The following is a 16798-nucleotide window of genomic DNA, read 5'->3' on the forward strand; positions in this document are numbered from 1 at the left end:
TTCTTTTATATTAAATAAACTTTCCTTTTAATAAAATTGTATTTCGCTAATTCCACGTCTGTCGTTCTTAATTTTTCCACGCTTTTTGACGGCTTCCTTTTCTTTTTTTTTAATTCTTCTCCTCTTTCATTTCTTCTTCTCCTCTTTTTAGCGAAAAGAGGGAGAAGACAAAGAGAAGAACTAATGAAAGGGCAAAATAATGTACCAAATCAGTTTGACTGCTTACTCTTGTGGCATATATATGTTGCAGAAAAAAAAGATTAAAGCAAATTGCGGATGTGTTAGTATGTGTCAAAACTTTTGCAAATGTATTGGAGTTTCCATCAGTCGCGTCTTGCAGGGCCATTCAGTGTTATAATTACGATTTGAGTTTCCAGTTTAAAGAAACACAAGCTATAATTATGTACTTTATTATTGATATTATTCTTAATTAAGCATTGATATTATATTTAACCAACATTTTGTTCATAAATAACACATTTATGTATATTTTATCCTCGAAAAGAACTTTTTCTAATCATGAGGCGAAATTCCCCATAGTAAGTGTTGCCGTGCGCGAAAAACGCTGCACACAACCCAAAAGTATTCTTCGGGGACCAATTGGTGAAAAACTGCGAAAAGGTTTAAGTATTACTGTATATACTGTGCTATATATTTTGCCCACGACGCAGTTAATGTGATCGACACAGGTGAGGTTAAAATTAATAACAAAACCCTGATTCGTTATTTTTTAGCCTAATACAAGAAAACTCTTACCAAGACAAAAACAGGGGAAATGTAGCTTCAGCTGAATTTATTCTTATAGACAAATAAGACATACGCCTTTGCCGGGTTAATACAGAGGCCGTTTTGAGTGGCCCATCGCAGTAATTCTACCTATATCCTGGAATTGACCAGATAAGAGATCATCTGCATATGCATGAGCATTTAGTTATCGGATCCAAAATGGATCCTTGGGGAACGCCACAGATCAGAGACTTTGTCTGTGAAGCTACCGATCTTCATCCCACGCTGGGTTCTGCCTGATAAATAACTTTTCATGAGGGACAGTGCACTTTTGCCAATTCCGAAGTAGTATGTGAGCTTTGAGCAGAGCAATGTATGACCTACGGATTCAAAGGCTTCGTAGAATTCTAGTAAACACAGTTTTGGAACCAAGATTTAGTGATGCAGTGATTGATAATGTGAGTCAGCTTTACGACTCGTATGGGTATACCATCCTCACCGACTGCATTACATTTAATTTTCAGTATGCATCTAGCCACATCGTCGCTGTGGTGTAGTGGTAAGCAGTGCGCGCTTCCACTCCGCACTGCCTGGGTTCAAACCCTGGTCAAAGCAACATAGCAAAATATATAGAAAAAAGGTTCTTTCTTAACAGCGGTCGCCCCTCGGCAGACCATGTCAAACCTCCGAGTGTATTTCTGCCATGAAAAGCAGCTTCTCATAAAAATATAATCACCGTTCGGAGTCGGCGTAAAACTGTAGGTCCCTCCGCTTTGTGTGTCAACATCAAGGCGCACGCCACAAATCGGAGGAGAAGCTCAGCCAAACGCTAACATAAATATATTTAAGCGCCGATTTATTATTATTATTATCTAGCCACATCATATTCTGTTACGGTATAAAATTCAAACGGTACACCCAGATATGAATCAGAAGTACGTGGAACAAATTGAGACAAGCCACCATTTGACATAGCACTAGAAATAAATACATCATTCATACTGTCAATATTCAACATTGTGTTATTATCCATCAATAAAATATTTTTAGAGCTCCTTGCAAAAATATTTTAAGTTGAAATTCTTGAAAATATCTACGTGTAGGATGTTTCATTTATTTTAGGTTCAGCAGCACCGTGTATTACAATATGGGTATCAAAATGTTTTTGAAAAGCCTTTATTTCAAACTACCTGCTCAAAAAGTCAAGTTGGATTAATGCTAGAGACACACATCGTAGTATGCAACAGGGTTGTTGCGAATATTCGCATTCGCATTCGCAACCGCGGAGCTTCCGCATTAATTTTAACATTTGCATCCGCTTTCGCATTTGCAAAAACAATGCGGATCTTTTGCGAATGCGAATATTGAAGGGACCGAAAATTACAGTTATTTTTTTTTTACGATTTAAACTTGGCCAACTATTTTTTGATCCGAAATAAACGTCCTATCCGGATAATAAACAAACCGCTTATCCAAATTAAACAAGTTTGGTATCCAATGAAAGAGGACTGAAATAGCTTTAAAACTGAAATGTCGAAACGAGGAAAGCCACACATTGAAAAATATTTCAATAAAAAATGTTAATTAATTACCATAGAACAAACATTGGGTCAGATATGTATTTACATGAATTTCTTTAGTATTAAGTTATAAAAAAATTTAAATAGAGGTGGTAACCTTCATTCGTTATCTCTGTTTAAAAGCTATTTCAGTCCTCTTTCATATGATACCAAATTTGTTTAATTTGGATATTTGGTTATATTTGGTCCCTGGAATATTGTGCAAGTGCACAGACGTATATCGAACCAGTCACAGAAGAAAGCATTAAAAATGAGTTACAAAAACTAAAATCGAAAAACGCTGATGACATGACAGTTTCTCCAAATTCCGAAACAACCAAAAGAATTCTTTGGAAAAAAACGGTGTCTAAACAACGATTGTACCATGATGCTAGATTGTGAAGATGAAAGTCAGGAGGATACATCCGACATTTGCAGCCCCGATGAAATTCTCAAAAAGTAACTATTGCACCGCAATAAAAATAAATAAATATAACTGAAAGTCCTCTCAACTGGTGCAGTGTCAGTCGAAAAGAATTTACAATTTTGCCAATTTTCAAGTTTTTCAAGTTTGTCGCCTCGAGCGAGTAGTTATATAGAGGCGCAGGTTTGATTTACGACCCTTCGAAAAGTTTTTATTAAGTACAATGTTCCAATTTTTTTATTTTCTAGTACTAAAAAAACATTCAGTCTTATCATGAGAGGAATTTTCCCCGAACCGGTTCACTTTTCACTTTTGGTTTTCATGTACATATTCTGCCTTATCATGAGTTTTATTTTCCACGAACCGGTTCACTTTTCACTTTTGGTTTCCATGTATTTACTATGGGCGGAATAAAAATTTTCGAGTGATTTTTTTTCGGGCGAAACTCAGGATAAGGCAGATTTACTATGGGCGGAATACAAATTTTCGGCTGAATTTTTTTTTTCGGGCAAACCTCAGGATAAGGCAGATTATTAAAAATTATTAACCCTTCCTTTTTTTATTTACCTAAATCACCTAATTTACCCATCCAAATTATTTCTTAAAAATACATGACATCCGCATTCGCATTCGCATACTCGCATACTGTCTAAAATTCCACATTCGCAACATCCCTGGTATGCAATATTACGATCTATAATACACGCGTGTCATTCTCATACTGCAAAAAGAAATACATACTACAAATCGTTGTAGTTGGTATGTAGCAACGGCAAACTACAATATTGATATTGTAAATTCTATATCACATGATTACCTCCTCCTTTTTGAAGTCGGTTAACAATCTATGAGAATTTTCCATGCCATGTTGTGAAAAATTATATTATGTATCCGCATCTAATAGGTAGTAGCAATAAGTTTACGATCGTAGAAGTATTATTTGGCACTGCTTTTATTGAATCTTTGGCTATTAAATGTACAATGGTGAACATGAAAAAGAATAACATGTATATCGACCCCTAACCGCCGAAAAGATGTAATTTCGAAATTTTATTTTTGATGCAGAAATACTCATAGAGTATCTGGATGCATTTCTGCATCAAAGAAAACATTTGAAAAAAAAATGCCGCTTACCTCTTTTTGGCGGTGAGGGCTCGATATAATAATAGATTGGCGCTTACACATATTTATGTTAGTGTTTGGCCGAGCTTCTCCTCCGATTTGTGGCGTGCGCCTTGATTTTGTCACACAGAGCTGAGGGACCTACAGTTTTACGCCGACTCCGAACGGCGATTGTATTTTTATGAGAAGCTGTTATTCATGGCAGAAATACACTCGGAGGTTTGCCATTGCCTGCCGAGGGACGACCGCTGTTAAGAAAAAAACTTTTTTCTATATTTTTTGCGATGTTGCTTTGACCAGGGTTTGAACCCAGGTGTTGCGGAGTGGAAGCGCGCACTGCTTACCACTACACCACAGCGGCTCGATATACTTAATACAAATTTAGATAAAGCCGAATATTACAAGCATGTAGATCAGAGGTTCCCAAACGTATTTGTCTGGTAGACCCCTTTCAAAACTTTACTGGTTTCGGAGGACCCCTGGTGCTACATCTAACATATTCCCAAAGCTCGCCAAAAATAGTGAAGATGAGATCTAACGATGTAAATTTGGAAAAAATAACAATAAAATATTTTCTTGTGTTCTATTTTTTGCACACTTGAAAGTTTTAAAAAACAGGGCACTCTCTCGCTCTGAGAAGTTATATTTTTTAAGAGAACTCCGAGCGCTAGCGTTATTTATATTCTCCTCACCATAAACTCCTCACATGTTCGGCTCACTCATGAATTTGCATGTGCCGTATTTTTAAAATAGTTTATTTATATTAATGGCATCATTTTTATTTGTATCGCTCCGAGTTTTTAAGTGATACGAAAAATATTTATCACTCACAATTTTAAACACACGCAAAATTATACAATAAAACCGCAAAGCTTTTTACGTCAAACTTTAAATTCACAAACTAACAATACAGAAAAGACCGAATCAAGGAGCACAAAAAGTGTTCCACCGTTTCATCCTCTTCAAGGCAGGATGGGCAAATGGAGTTGTCATTTACGCCTATTACAGTCACGTAATGTGCCACGTGAAGTAACCAGTCAGCAGTCCAGCAAGTTGTCTGCAGTCCCGCCTGCTATAAGTGGTTGCAGATCGAAGAGTGCCAATTGGTCAGATGTCTCATTACTAGGTACTCCCGAGTGACCTGGCACCCAGAGTAAAGCAAGCTTGTTATGTTTACCAACATAATTTAGTCGAGACTTGCTTTGCCGAACTAGTTTGGAAGTTCTTAGATAGAATGCTTTAAGTATAGCTTGGCTGTCAATGCATACACGTAAACTCCTTCCCCTCCACCTATTTTCTACCACGAGTCCATGGCTTTGAGGATTGCAACTACCTCAACCTGGAAAACCGAAGCATATTCCTGAAGAGAAAAGTAAAGTTTATCCGTATTAACTTCGAAAAAGACCCCACATCCTGACCTAGAGTCAGTTTTGGCGCCATCAGGGAAGATTCGGCAATTTGTGAGTCTGGGCTCAGTGCTGAAATTAAATCAGCATTCAACCTCAGGGAACTCAACACTATGCATAGAATCTTCTCAACAAAGGCAATAGTGGCGTACTATCTAGTGGCCTTGAAAAGCCACAAGTGCTCAAAAGTGCTCTACCTCGCCCCACTCAGTGTTATACCAACATCCGTTTCTTTTTAGTCTGCAGTTGGCCTTTAAGGCTTCCTCACGTATTAAGACACAAAGTGGCGGTAAGTGCAGCAGTGCGTTCAGTGCACTATACACCACTCAAAAAAATGTAAGTTAAATAAAGTTGGTTCTTTACTATCGAAACCAGATAAATTTTCATGGATCCCCACTTACAACTCGTGGACCCCATATTTTTTCACGCCGACGTAGACTCTTGTCGAGTTTCCCGTGGACCCCTGGGGGTCCACCTGGACCACTTTGGGAATTACTGATGTAGATACTCATATGTATCTTTTGTAGCAGCCATTTTCAGATGCAGGATTTTCGTAATCTTTCCACGTACATGTTATGTATCGAACGCTTTCATTAAGTTTTTAATTTTTTGCACGTTCTTGTGGCAGAGGCCGCATGGTGCGACAGTCGGGGCTACCAAATTGGAACGACCCATATCTATATCTGACCAAAGACTACCACTCCAGCAGATTCCCCAAAAGGTATTTGCGGAAATTATAAACTGTTTCAACAACAACAATAACACTTAATAGACGGTCATTTATATCCTGACAATAAATCAACACTTTACTAATTGCAGAGCCGTCGAACGACTGGTAAATTCAGACACCGAAATACCATCAGAGGCGAATAAACAACTCATAACTTTGGCCGTAGAGGAGTTGACACGCTCAGCTGAGCACCAACCACTCATCCAAGAGCATGCACTCTCCATTTTAGTGGCCATTGGCCGGAAAGAGTGCAACGCGGTAATGGAAGCATTAATGGCACACACAAAAGAAGGTGCGGTGGCACATTTCATGGTCATGCATTGCTTAGGAGCTATGGCAACGGCGAATGTTCCGCACGTTGTACCTTTTATTAAGCCCATACTCGCAACCATACTGCCGAATCTGGGTGGCATCAAGCACGATCACATCAAGCAGGCTCATGCATATGGTAGATCCTTCGAATCACTTTTAGTAGATTGTATACAGATGAATCTAATTTCTCTTTACAATTGCAGCTATTGGACACTTCAGTGAAGCTCTACTGGAGCAATCATCAGCACATGGCGCAGCAGCTGCCGTCTCAACCGCAACTAGCCCCATTAATGGCGAAATGGAGTCCGCTTCGGATGCACCAACGCAAACTGCAGACGGCAAAGGCGATTGTGCTACCGAAATTTCTGTTGCTTACGATGTACTTTTCAATCAATGGCTGCATTCGCGTGAACCCAAAGTATGTGTCGAAATACTGCAAGCGCTTTCTTCAATGTACCCACTGCTGCCTGTCGATAAGATACAAGACCAGTCTCCGCGTTTAATACCACAAATATTGGCCTTATACCGCCGCTCCATCGAGCGAAACTCAGTGACACAATTCCTCTCGTCGGTATTGAAAACAAACATAGCACTGCAGCCGTCAGTGCTAGATGCGGTGGCCGATCAATTGATTTCAAATCTCTTCGATTTGGTGTGCGTATTCCCAGACTATGAAAAGCCACAGACTGTAAAGGGGCATTATGAAGTGTTACGTTGTTTTCATCTGCTGTCAGGCATTTATGCATCGAAAATTGTTGACACCTTATTGATACACTTACGCAACAACAGCGAAAGAGATCGTATTAAATCGCTATTGATACTCACCCATCTGATGAATACGTCCACAGCGTATATCGAAGATAAGATGCAAGGTTTCTTGGAGTGTCTCAAATCGATGATCATGACGGAAAAGGGAATTAAAATGAAGATGACTTTGCTGAAGACCATAGTGGCATTATCGCAGAAAGGTTTTATCAAAGAGAAGGAGTTCGTTTGGTTTATAGTGCGCTACAGTTGTAAATACACGAAGGTGAACCAAGAGCACGGGTCGCTGGAGGAACACGCAAATTTTGTACTCTCGTGTGAGAACTCTCTTTTTATGCTGTCGTCCACTGTTGGCACAATGGACGAATTGTTGAAGCGCGAGCTGCTTAATTACTTCGTATTGTTGGACTACACTGATATATGCTCGAACCTGGCCAAATGTTTAGGCAGCCTTTTTGCCAAGTCGCCAAGCATCGAGTATGAAATTGCGGCTAACGATGAGACCGAGGAAAGGGCCGACGGCGCTGGGGAAGAGCATGGTAAGGAAAGTAGCCACACTAATATCAAATGCGGAAAAATAATTGTACCATACCCAGAATCAATATTTGCAAGATGTCTAGCGCTTTTAGGCAATTTTCATTGTATTAAACGCTCCTCGAACATATTGTCATTCTTAAAATATTATTATCCGCATTTGAACCCAGTTCTGAATACACTGTGGGATGAGCGCGTCCCCGACCTGTTGCTACACATTAATAAGGAGCCGGTTTTCTCACGCAAGCTAATAGATTTCATCTCTGAATCAGTGGAATTCCTGAACACTCATGATGAGAATTTCGCCGAACGGCTAGTTAACAAAATGTCAGATCAGTTGAATCTCTATCCAATAAACACGCCACACACTGAATTTGTAACGCCCACCCTATCAATCGAGCGAGGTATGTTGTTGAAATCGCTCGGCTTGGCACTATGTTTTGTCAGCGAATTGCAGACGATAAATGGGAAAATCGATCTGATCATTAATTCCGCACGTCAAGAAAAGCTCGACAAGCATATAAAGCATGCAGAGTATGATCAGAAAATCGCCCCGTGTTCTTTGGCACTGGGTTACATTTCTCGCAAGCATCTGTTCCATTTAATTAAAAAATTGGCTGAACTGGCACACATTGGTGGTCGCAAGCACTCGACTGGCTTTTTCAGCAATTTGCACTTTATCAAAGACACTCATAAGGAGCAGGAAATGTACAAGACGAATTTGCTGGTAATCAAGTCCTTCGGGCATATATTGAATGAATCGGATCCCTTGCAGTCGCTGCAGAACCTCGACGATACAATACTAAATTTTCTAATCATGCAGTTGACAGGCACGAAAGATCAGACAATTATGTCTGCCATTCTGAAGACTCTACTAAGTATTTGTAATCAAATAATTGCGACGAAAGAGCAAATGACTGCACCGCTAAAGTATCGGAAGCAGATAATGGAGGCGGTATTCAGCATACCCATTGAAGCGCCGTTCAATGATTTACCGTTACTGCCAACAATTTTAAAACTGGGCACCGATTTCATACGCATAGGTAAATGACTTCTATATTTTTAGCTCATCTTATTTTAAATCATAGTTGTAGATGGCGAATTCTGACGACACATTTCACATCGAAATTAAAACAAAAAATCCTGAAAATTATCGTTTTCCGCTTAAATATTTCACAGTGCACTAATTCCAATATATGCAGAAATTTATACCTTCCTGATTATTAGGATGTCTGGTTATGTGATTATTATTCTTCAGTGAACTTTATTGTTGGAAATCACATTAAAAAAATATGGCCAGAAAAAAACATGTAAATCTAAATACATACAAATTTACGTACGATATTTCACCTTTATAACTCGCCCAATCTATTTTTATGTATTTTTATTTGCAGGAGGAGTCGATGCCACAGAATCAGTTGACGGCAGTGTTATCTTCGAAATTGCTTGCAAGAATTTCTTCTCATGTGCACAGCATTTGAAAATTAAATTTGATTCACCGGAGGAAGATGAACGTAATAGTTTTCTGGCGAAGCACTTGAATGAATCACTACCGGAATTAAATGCCCTCGCAAAAGCGATCATAGAAACGGATCCATCTCCTTCGACACTTGATCTAATCATTTCGATTTTGGAGACCTGGACTAGGGATAAAAACTCAGAAGTTCGCATATGTGCTTCACATGTTTTCAATAATGCGCTGGAAGTGTATATAAAATCAATGAAAATAGGATGTGAGGCTCCTTCAAAATTCAATCAAACTGGTCAGATGTTAGGTAAAATTGTGCCCCGTTGCATTGATTCGAATGGCACAGTTCGGCAGGTATCCGTGGATATTTTACAAAAGACACTCGAAATATCGTGTATATATGAGACGCTAACCATTGCTGACAGCGAGTCGGATTGGGTCAAGGATATCGAATTGGTAAAGGAGAAGATCATCACAGATGATCCAAAAATGATTTACAATTTAGCTGGCGACATAGCTAAAATCATCGCTTTGCGTATGTCGAATTTTCAGTATTTACAATTTTGGTAAGTATGAAAAAACAAGACATAGAAAGACTGCAATTATTGTCCGTACAAACTAAGTTGGTCCTCATTGCGATATCTTGCAGCAGTGCTGCATTTCTTTTTGATCGGGGCTACTATTAGAACCCAAATCTGTATTTTTGGAGGCTTCATCCCAATCTTCTCGTCAGTGAGCTGTGGATAGAGCCATTTGAAGGCCTACTCAGGCCTTTACAGTAGAACTCCACACCAAGCCTTTTAGGCGTTATAGCTTGCAGCGCTCACGACGCAATATAAATCTTTATAGGCTGTATAAAGTGCTGGAAATCTGAAAAGCGGGCGCCTGAAAAGCCGATTACCCCTCACGGGTAATCCCGCAACGGTTCCTGTATGGATTATAACCCAATGGGCCTCCACGGTCTCGTATAGATCGGTACATGGGCTGGCCCCTACTACTAGCCTACTAGAACTCAACGTATTCATGAGTAAGATAACGAGGAAAGCCGAATTTATGAGCATAACTGCGAAACCAACCTCAATCGCAACTCAAACTCCAAACCGTAACTTGGACCTTGTGAGTTTTGCCAGCTTCCAAGTGGCGCATACGGATCGTGTTGTTGTTGTTGTTGTACCGGCTACTCAGCCCTGCCTAGATCGGCTTGTTCCTCAATCGATGTCGTCAAGCTCAACTAACGGGAGACCCCGGAAGCCTGCAACTCCGACTGGGTTTCCCCATAGGGTGTTAGTTAAGTGCGGTTTTAGGGGGCATTCGAAGAGATTTCTTAAGTTATGGGGTTTCTCTCCACATGCCGCTCACTCGTTGAGTACATCTGCATCTAACCTGCTCAAGTAAGAGTTTAGCCTGCTGCAGTAGCCAAAGCGAAGTTGGCCTATAGTGGCGCAAGTCTCCCGAGGCAGGCGAAGCTCTATCACGTCCACGTCATGTGGTTGTGTTCCCAAAACGGCATTCGCAGGTCGAGAGTCGGTGTAATTCGAGACCAACTCCCTGTGAATGCCGTTTGTGGCCTGTAAGCATACTGTCAGGTCCACAGGTTGCTTTATAAACCTCTGAACTTCGTCCGTCTGTTAGTATAGATGCCTTTGAAAGTGCCTTGGCGAGGACTATGCTGCAAAGAGGTGTCTTTTCCGCTGCCCGCGTCTGTGATACCCTACTAGGAACTGCTACACAGAGCATTGTGCTATGCTCGTTGTTGTTGTGGTGTTGTGACGACATCAGAAGGCATGCAGTTGCGGTCCGGAGTGCTGTGTTCTGGCATGTATGTAGCTTCGTGGACTGCACCCTGCTAGTCCCCGGCGACACGGCGTTTGTTGTTGTTGTAGCGGCACTACTAAGCCCCGCTTTTTTCGGGTCTACGTTCAATCATTTTCGTCAAGCTCAACTAACGGGAGGCCCAGGAAACGAGCTGTTTCAATGGGTTCGGACCAGAGGGAGAGGGGTGTTAGCTGAGTCGGATTGAGCTGGCATGTAAAGAGGTGGTTGGTGTCGTGGGGGAATTCTCCACATGCCGGGCAATCATTGGGGATATTGGGGTCGAGTCTGGATAGGTAGCTGTTGAGGCGGCTACAGTATCCAGACCGTAATTGAGGCAGGGTAACGCGGGTCTCTCTTGGCAATTGCAGCTCCGTCTCTTCTACAGGTGGTGATTGGGCTCCTATTACGGCATTCATAGGTCGAGAGTCGAAGTAGGTGGTAACTGACTCTCTATGGATGTCGTTGATGGCTCGTCTGTATGTCGCCGGGTCCAGTGGTTGGTCTACGTATTGTTGGACTGCGTCCTTGTATACGAATAGGTGCCCCCTGACGTGCTTGGGCGGAGGCTCCTCCTGAAGCAAAGGTCTGTTTGGGTGTTCACTTCTGTGACACCCCACCATAAATTGCTTACAGAGCATTTTGTTGTGTTCCCTTACGGGGAGCACTTGGGCATCGCAGTGTAGGTGGTGCTCAGGCGTCATCAGAAGGCACCCAGTCGCTGTCCGGAGTGCGGCGTTCTGACAAGTCTGTAGCTTCGTCTACTGCGTCCAACTAGTCCCCGGCGTCCAAACTGGCGCAGCATAGTTTAGAACCGGCCGGCCAATTGCCTTGTATGTTGCCAGCAACATTTCTTTGTCTTTGCCCCAAGTGCTGCTGGCGAGCGACTTGAGGACCTTGTTGCGGCTCTGTACTTTATTGACAACTGCGGTTGTGTGCGTGGAGTAGGAGAGCAGGCTATCGAAATTGACCTCTAAAATTTTCGGGTTGTTTACAGCCGGTATTGGTGTGCCATCGACGTGTATACCTAACTCTAGTCTGACCTCCTTCGTCCAGGTGGTGAAGAGGGTCGCCGTTGATTTCGTTGGGGAGAGTGTTAGGCTCCTTGCAGTGAAGAAGCGAGAAAGGCTGGAGAGGTTGCCATTTACTTTTGAGCAGAGGTCATCAATTCCATTCCCAGACGCCAATATCGAGCAGTCGCCAGCTTACGAGATCAGGGAAACTCCGTCAGGTGGCTGGGGGAGCTTCGATATGTAGAAGCTGAACAGTAAGGGGGGAGAAAACACCACCTTGTGGAACCCCTTGTTTTATTCTTCTTGGTTTCGAGGTTTAATCTCCGAAGATTACTGACGACCGTCGACCACTCATATGATTCGCCGACCATCGCTTCAGTCCCTGTGGGAGTGAAGAGGCCTCAATGTTTTCTAGCAACGTGGAATGCAGACGGTGTCAAACGCCTTTGACAAGTCCAACGCTACTAGGACCGTTCTCTCACAGGGGCGGTTGCGATTTAGACCAAGAGTTATTTGGGTGTTTATGGGGTTAAGTGCTGTTGTTGGGCTGTGCACTTTACGGAACCCATGCTGATGCTTCGCTGGGGTCAGGGGGGCAGGTGAAGTACTATGGGAGTAACAGTTCCTCTAGTGTCCTCGCGACCGGGGAAAGGAGCGTTTTCGGGCGATAAGTCTCCTTTATTGGCGGGCTTCCCCGGTTTCAGCAGTGGGACCACTCTCCCTGATTTCCACACATCCGGAATGATGAGAGTGGTCATTGATAGGTTGAGGACCTCCGTTAGGTATGCTACTCCCACGGGCCCCTAATGTTTCAGCATCAGCATACAGATTTCGTCGGGTCCAATGGCTTTGGAGGCTTTCGCCTTCCCGATGACCCCTTTAAATTCACCGCTTGTGAAAACAAGTGCTGCACTGTTTTTAGACAATTTGTGTAGCCTCCTGGTCACTCAACGTTTGGCCCTGTCTACCGAAGGATGCAGTGTGAATTGCCTACTAAAGTAGGCTGCGCATTTCTTCGGGTCCAACGAAGCGCGACCTTCGAAAGAGATTTCCACTCTGTCATCACGCTTCGTTGGGTTAGACAGGGACCTCACGGTTGACCAGAGCTTACTCACACCAGATGTGAAGTTACAGGCCTTCAAGTGCTCCTCCCACTTTTTCCGCTTATGCTGATTTACCAGTTGCCGAATCTCCAAATTAAGGTCCCTCAGACGAGGGTCCCCGGGGTCGACCTGGCGTAGGTGGTCACGCTCATTTGCTAGTACAGCTGCTTCGGCCGGGAAATTTGGGCGGACTTCCGCGATACGTCCGGACGGGATGAAGCTAGCCGCTGCGGCAGTGACTACCCTGCGGAACTGGCGTTCGCCAGTATGTATGTTTGTGGGTGTGGGAAGGGCGGCGAAGCTGCTCGGGCGGCGAAGCTGCTCGGGCGGCGAAGCTGCTCGGGCGGCGAAGCTGCTCTCGGTAACTTCCGCGAAGCCGTCCCAATCAGCTTTGTTGAAATTGGTGTAGGTTCGGTGGTCCGCGGGAGCAAAGTCGGGAGGAGTGAGGTCTACCTTGGGCCTGTTGCATCCTACGCGCTTGCTGTTGCTGCCTGTTGGTAGGTGGCTGCTATGAGGGCGCTGTTGTCTGTGTCAGCGGTGCTCTACAGCATGGGGCACTGTAGTTCGCAGTCCATTCGCGCGTGGTGCGTAGACCGGAGCATAGGCGGAAGTGACACCAGCCAAGGCATGAGTTGCATTTGAGCGATGTCACGTTCCGGTATACTCTGCTCTACGGTGCAGGTGGTGTGTGCAACCAGGAGCTGCTGGTTGGCTCGCACGCGCGAGTTCGACGGGCCGGTAGACTGTGGGGGAGGGGGAGGTTGGGAGGTTTGCTGCTGCCCAGAGGAGCTTCTGGAGCCGTGCAGGCTCTTCAGGTGTTGGGTCCGTTGCGCGAGCGGGTAGCCGTGGAGGCTGATTGTGCCGTTTGGCTTGAGCAGCAGGGAGCCACATAGCTTGTGGTCCACTCCCGATGAGACCTAAGACCAGAGCAGGTTCTTAGGTGACTCCATCCGTTGCATGAAGTGCACCTAACCGAAGTGGAGTTTGGATGGAGTCGATTCTGGCAAACACAGCAGAAATACGTTTCTGGTCCGGGGTTGGGCTCTACGCCCGCCCGGAGTAGAAGGATGCGGAGCAATCCGGCTGCAAGGAGTTGCTCCATGGACGAACAATGATTGAGGGGTATCGCCGATCTAAGCGGGGTTAGGTCGCCGAAACAACAGCCCTTGGTCGGGTAAAACCCGAGTCATTCCGGTACGAAGAACCGGCTGTCTTGGGAATGGCGACACGGCGTTTCTTTGTCGTTGCCGCAGGTGCTGCCGGCTAGTGACTTGAGGACCTTGTTGCGGCTCTGTACTCTGTTGACAATTGCGGTCCGAGAATTTTAGGGTTATTCACCGTCGGGATTGGTTTGCCATCGACATGAATTCTAAACTGTAGCCTTTGTTCAGGTGGTAAAAGGCGATGACGAGGATTTCGTAGGGGAGAGTATTATGCTCTTTGCAGTGAATATAATAAATTACTGACGAATGTCGACCACTCAGATAATTCGCTGGCCACGGTTTGAGCCCCGTGCCCACGACCAGGGGTCATTTTCGACAGCAAAACGTTATGTAATAAGCACATTTAGTACTAGGGCGGGTCGAAAATCTAATTTTTCTCAAATCCCTTGGTAATAGTGAAAATATATTGTATCATGAAGTCAACAACAAGCCTGCGAAATATTAGTCTTTCATTTTAATTGTAAGAGCCCGCGCATCGACCGCCAAGTGACCCACAGCACACTAATCGAATAAGACTAATTCTTGTTAAAAATGCTGGGTTTAGCCAAAAATTGTGGTGCATATTATTAGATAATGAATCCTTTAACGCAAAAGATAAAGTCAAGTATCATTTCGCGCAGCCCTTTATCTTATCGTTAATCTCAAACTCATCTATTTTCAAGAAAATTTTAATTGTTCTCTTGATAATTGCACTGGCCTATAGTCAAAATAGGTAAAGAACAATAATAATATTGCTGGCGTGCATTTAGATCGCTAGTTCCAAATATTCTAATCCTTTTTTAATATTAGCTATAGTTTGCGATTTTTTGCAAATTTAGGAAAAATTTTGTTTATGCAAATTAGTATGGAAACACTGAACAGGCACAACTTCTAGACACACTAATTGGTTTACTTATGTTTATGCATACAATATAAAAATTGCAAATATAAGAAAATGATAAAAAATTTTGTTAAAGATTTTTTTTATTTTAAATAATTTGTTTATAATCTGAACTATTTTAGTCATATTATTATCAAAAATCAGTAACATTAAGTCTCGCCTTCAATTTGTTAATTATTACGCACCGATCGCGTAACATTTACCAAAGTTATATCGAAAAACTTAAGTGGATTTCCAGTTTTTTTCTAAAAAAAATTCTCTTCAATTGTATAAATAACCTTTAAATAAAAGAACCGGATTACAGAAAACTGTGCAAGCGAGTGACTTTTTTCGTTCAAGCTGAATGCAAAGCAATATCGTCCAATTGGAGAGTCCGCAAAAGGATTTCCCAGGATATGTTAAAGAGTATTGCATTTACTTACAGACACTTTTTCACATAATGGAATTAACTAAAATATTTATGTATGTATATCTAAACACTTATTGCACGTCCCCTACTTTCATATAACGGCAAATTTAGAAACCGCGAAAAATGTGCTTCTGCGGCGACTAATGAAACCATGCCGCACCAGTTTTCAAGACTGCAAAAATGGACTTAAAATGGGCGTTTCTCACCCTAATTGTAATGTATGTAAATACTTATATGTTTGAAACTACTATTAACTTGTCGAACGATTCCTAATCTTTGACAATACATTCATTCACCACGATCTTGAAAACTGACCAAATCGGCGTGACCAAGTCCATGGTCATTTTAATATTATATAAGCATTAAAAGGTTTGAAATAAATCTCGTCTCACTTTTTTGTATTTTTCACTTGGTTGCTGAAGTAATGAAGAATTGAAAATTCATAAGGGAAAATCATAGTTTTCTTATTTTTTATTTTAATATTTTAAAAACGTGTAGACTTATTGAAAAATGATAAATGAACGTGAGGTTCTAAATTTAATAGCCCTTAATTTGATATATCGTCATGTTTATAACAATAACGCATTCCATAGATATTACAAGCCAAAGTTTCATTTTCAATATTCATACACTTTGATTCAATTGCGCGGGCTAAAGATAAGTTTTAAATTAATCTTTCGTGGCCAATAACAATTGGCTGAGACCTAAGACATCATAATATTACTATTACAATGCGGTCAAATGACTTTTATTTTCCCCCATACAAAATCGACCCAGCCTATTTAGTACGCTGTAACAAAAGCCACACGAGCTTTAATGGTGTGCAGAAGACTGGCCGGCAAATCGTAGGAAGGCAGCCCCTACATCCTTCGATGGATGTACACAATGATTGTCAGGCCAATAGATACCTATGGAACAGTGGCATGGTCTGAGCGGGCTCGGGTGTCGCTTTCCAGGCTCCAGCGACTGGCGTGCACCTGTATGACAGGATCCTGGATCTGTCGCCACTACATATAGTCATAGAAAAAACCGCCAAGAAAGCCCTCCTCAATTTCATGAGGGAGGGCACTGGAAAAGGCAAGGTGGTTTCGAGCAGACTGGGAGAGGAAATCAAAAACAAGATTCCTATCTCCCAGCTACATGGTTACGATAAGAACCTCCGAGAAAAAGTTTAGAACCGAACTAGGCAGCAAGGCAACTTGGAACGAGATAATCTTAGATAACACCTATCGGCCCCACACCCAAAGGTGGTTCACAGACGGCTCAAAAACCGATGAAGGTATAGGGGCAGGAATACATGGCTCCAAAGCCA

The 16798-nt window shown here is 42.5% G+C and overlaps 1 protein-coding gene across 2 annotated transcripts in view; it reads left to right on the top strand.

Annotated features, from left to right (window-relative positions):
- LOC118734029 (maestro heat-like repeat-containing protein family member 1) overlaps positions 1–16798 on the top strand; it is a 145886-nt gene that overhangs the window by 110684 nt on the left and 18404 nt on the right. For both annotated transcript variants that reach the window (XM_036463718.1, XM_036463717.1), the window contains exons 3-5: positions 6057–6415; positions 6483–8621; positions 8973–9612. In XM_036463718.1, coding sequence (XP_036319611.1) covers positions 6057–6415; positions 6483–8621; positions 8973–9612 — 3138 coding nt within the window. The remainder of the gene's footprint in view (positions 1–6056; positions 6416–6482; positions 8622–8972; positions 9613–16798) is intronic.

The sequence above is a fragment of the Rhagoletis pomonella genome, unplaced genomic scaffold (assembly GCF_013731165.1).
Source record: "Rhagoletis pomonella isolate Grant_MI unplaced genomic scaffold, Rhpom_1.0 Rhpom_scaffold_00002, whole genome shotgun sequence".
Classification (NCBI taxonomy): Eukaryota; Metazoa; Arthropoda; class Insecta; order Diptera; family Tephritidae; genus Rhagoletis; species Rhagoletis pomonella.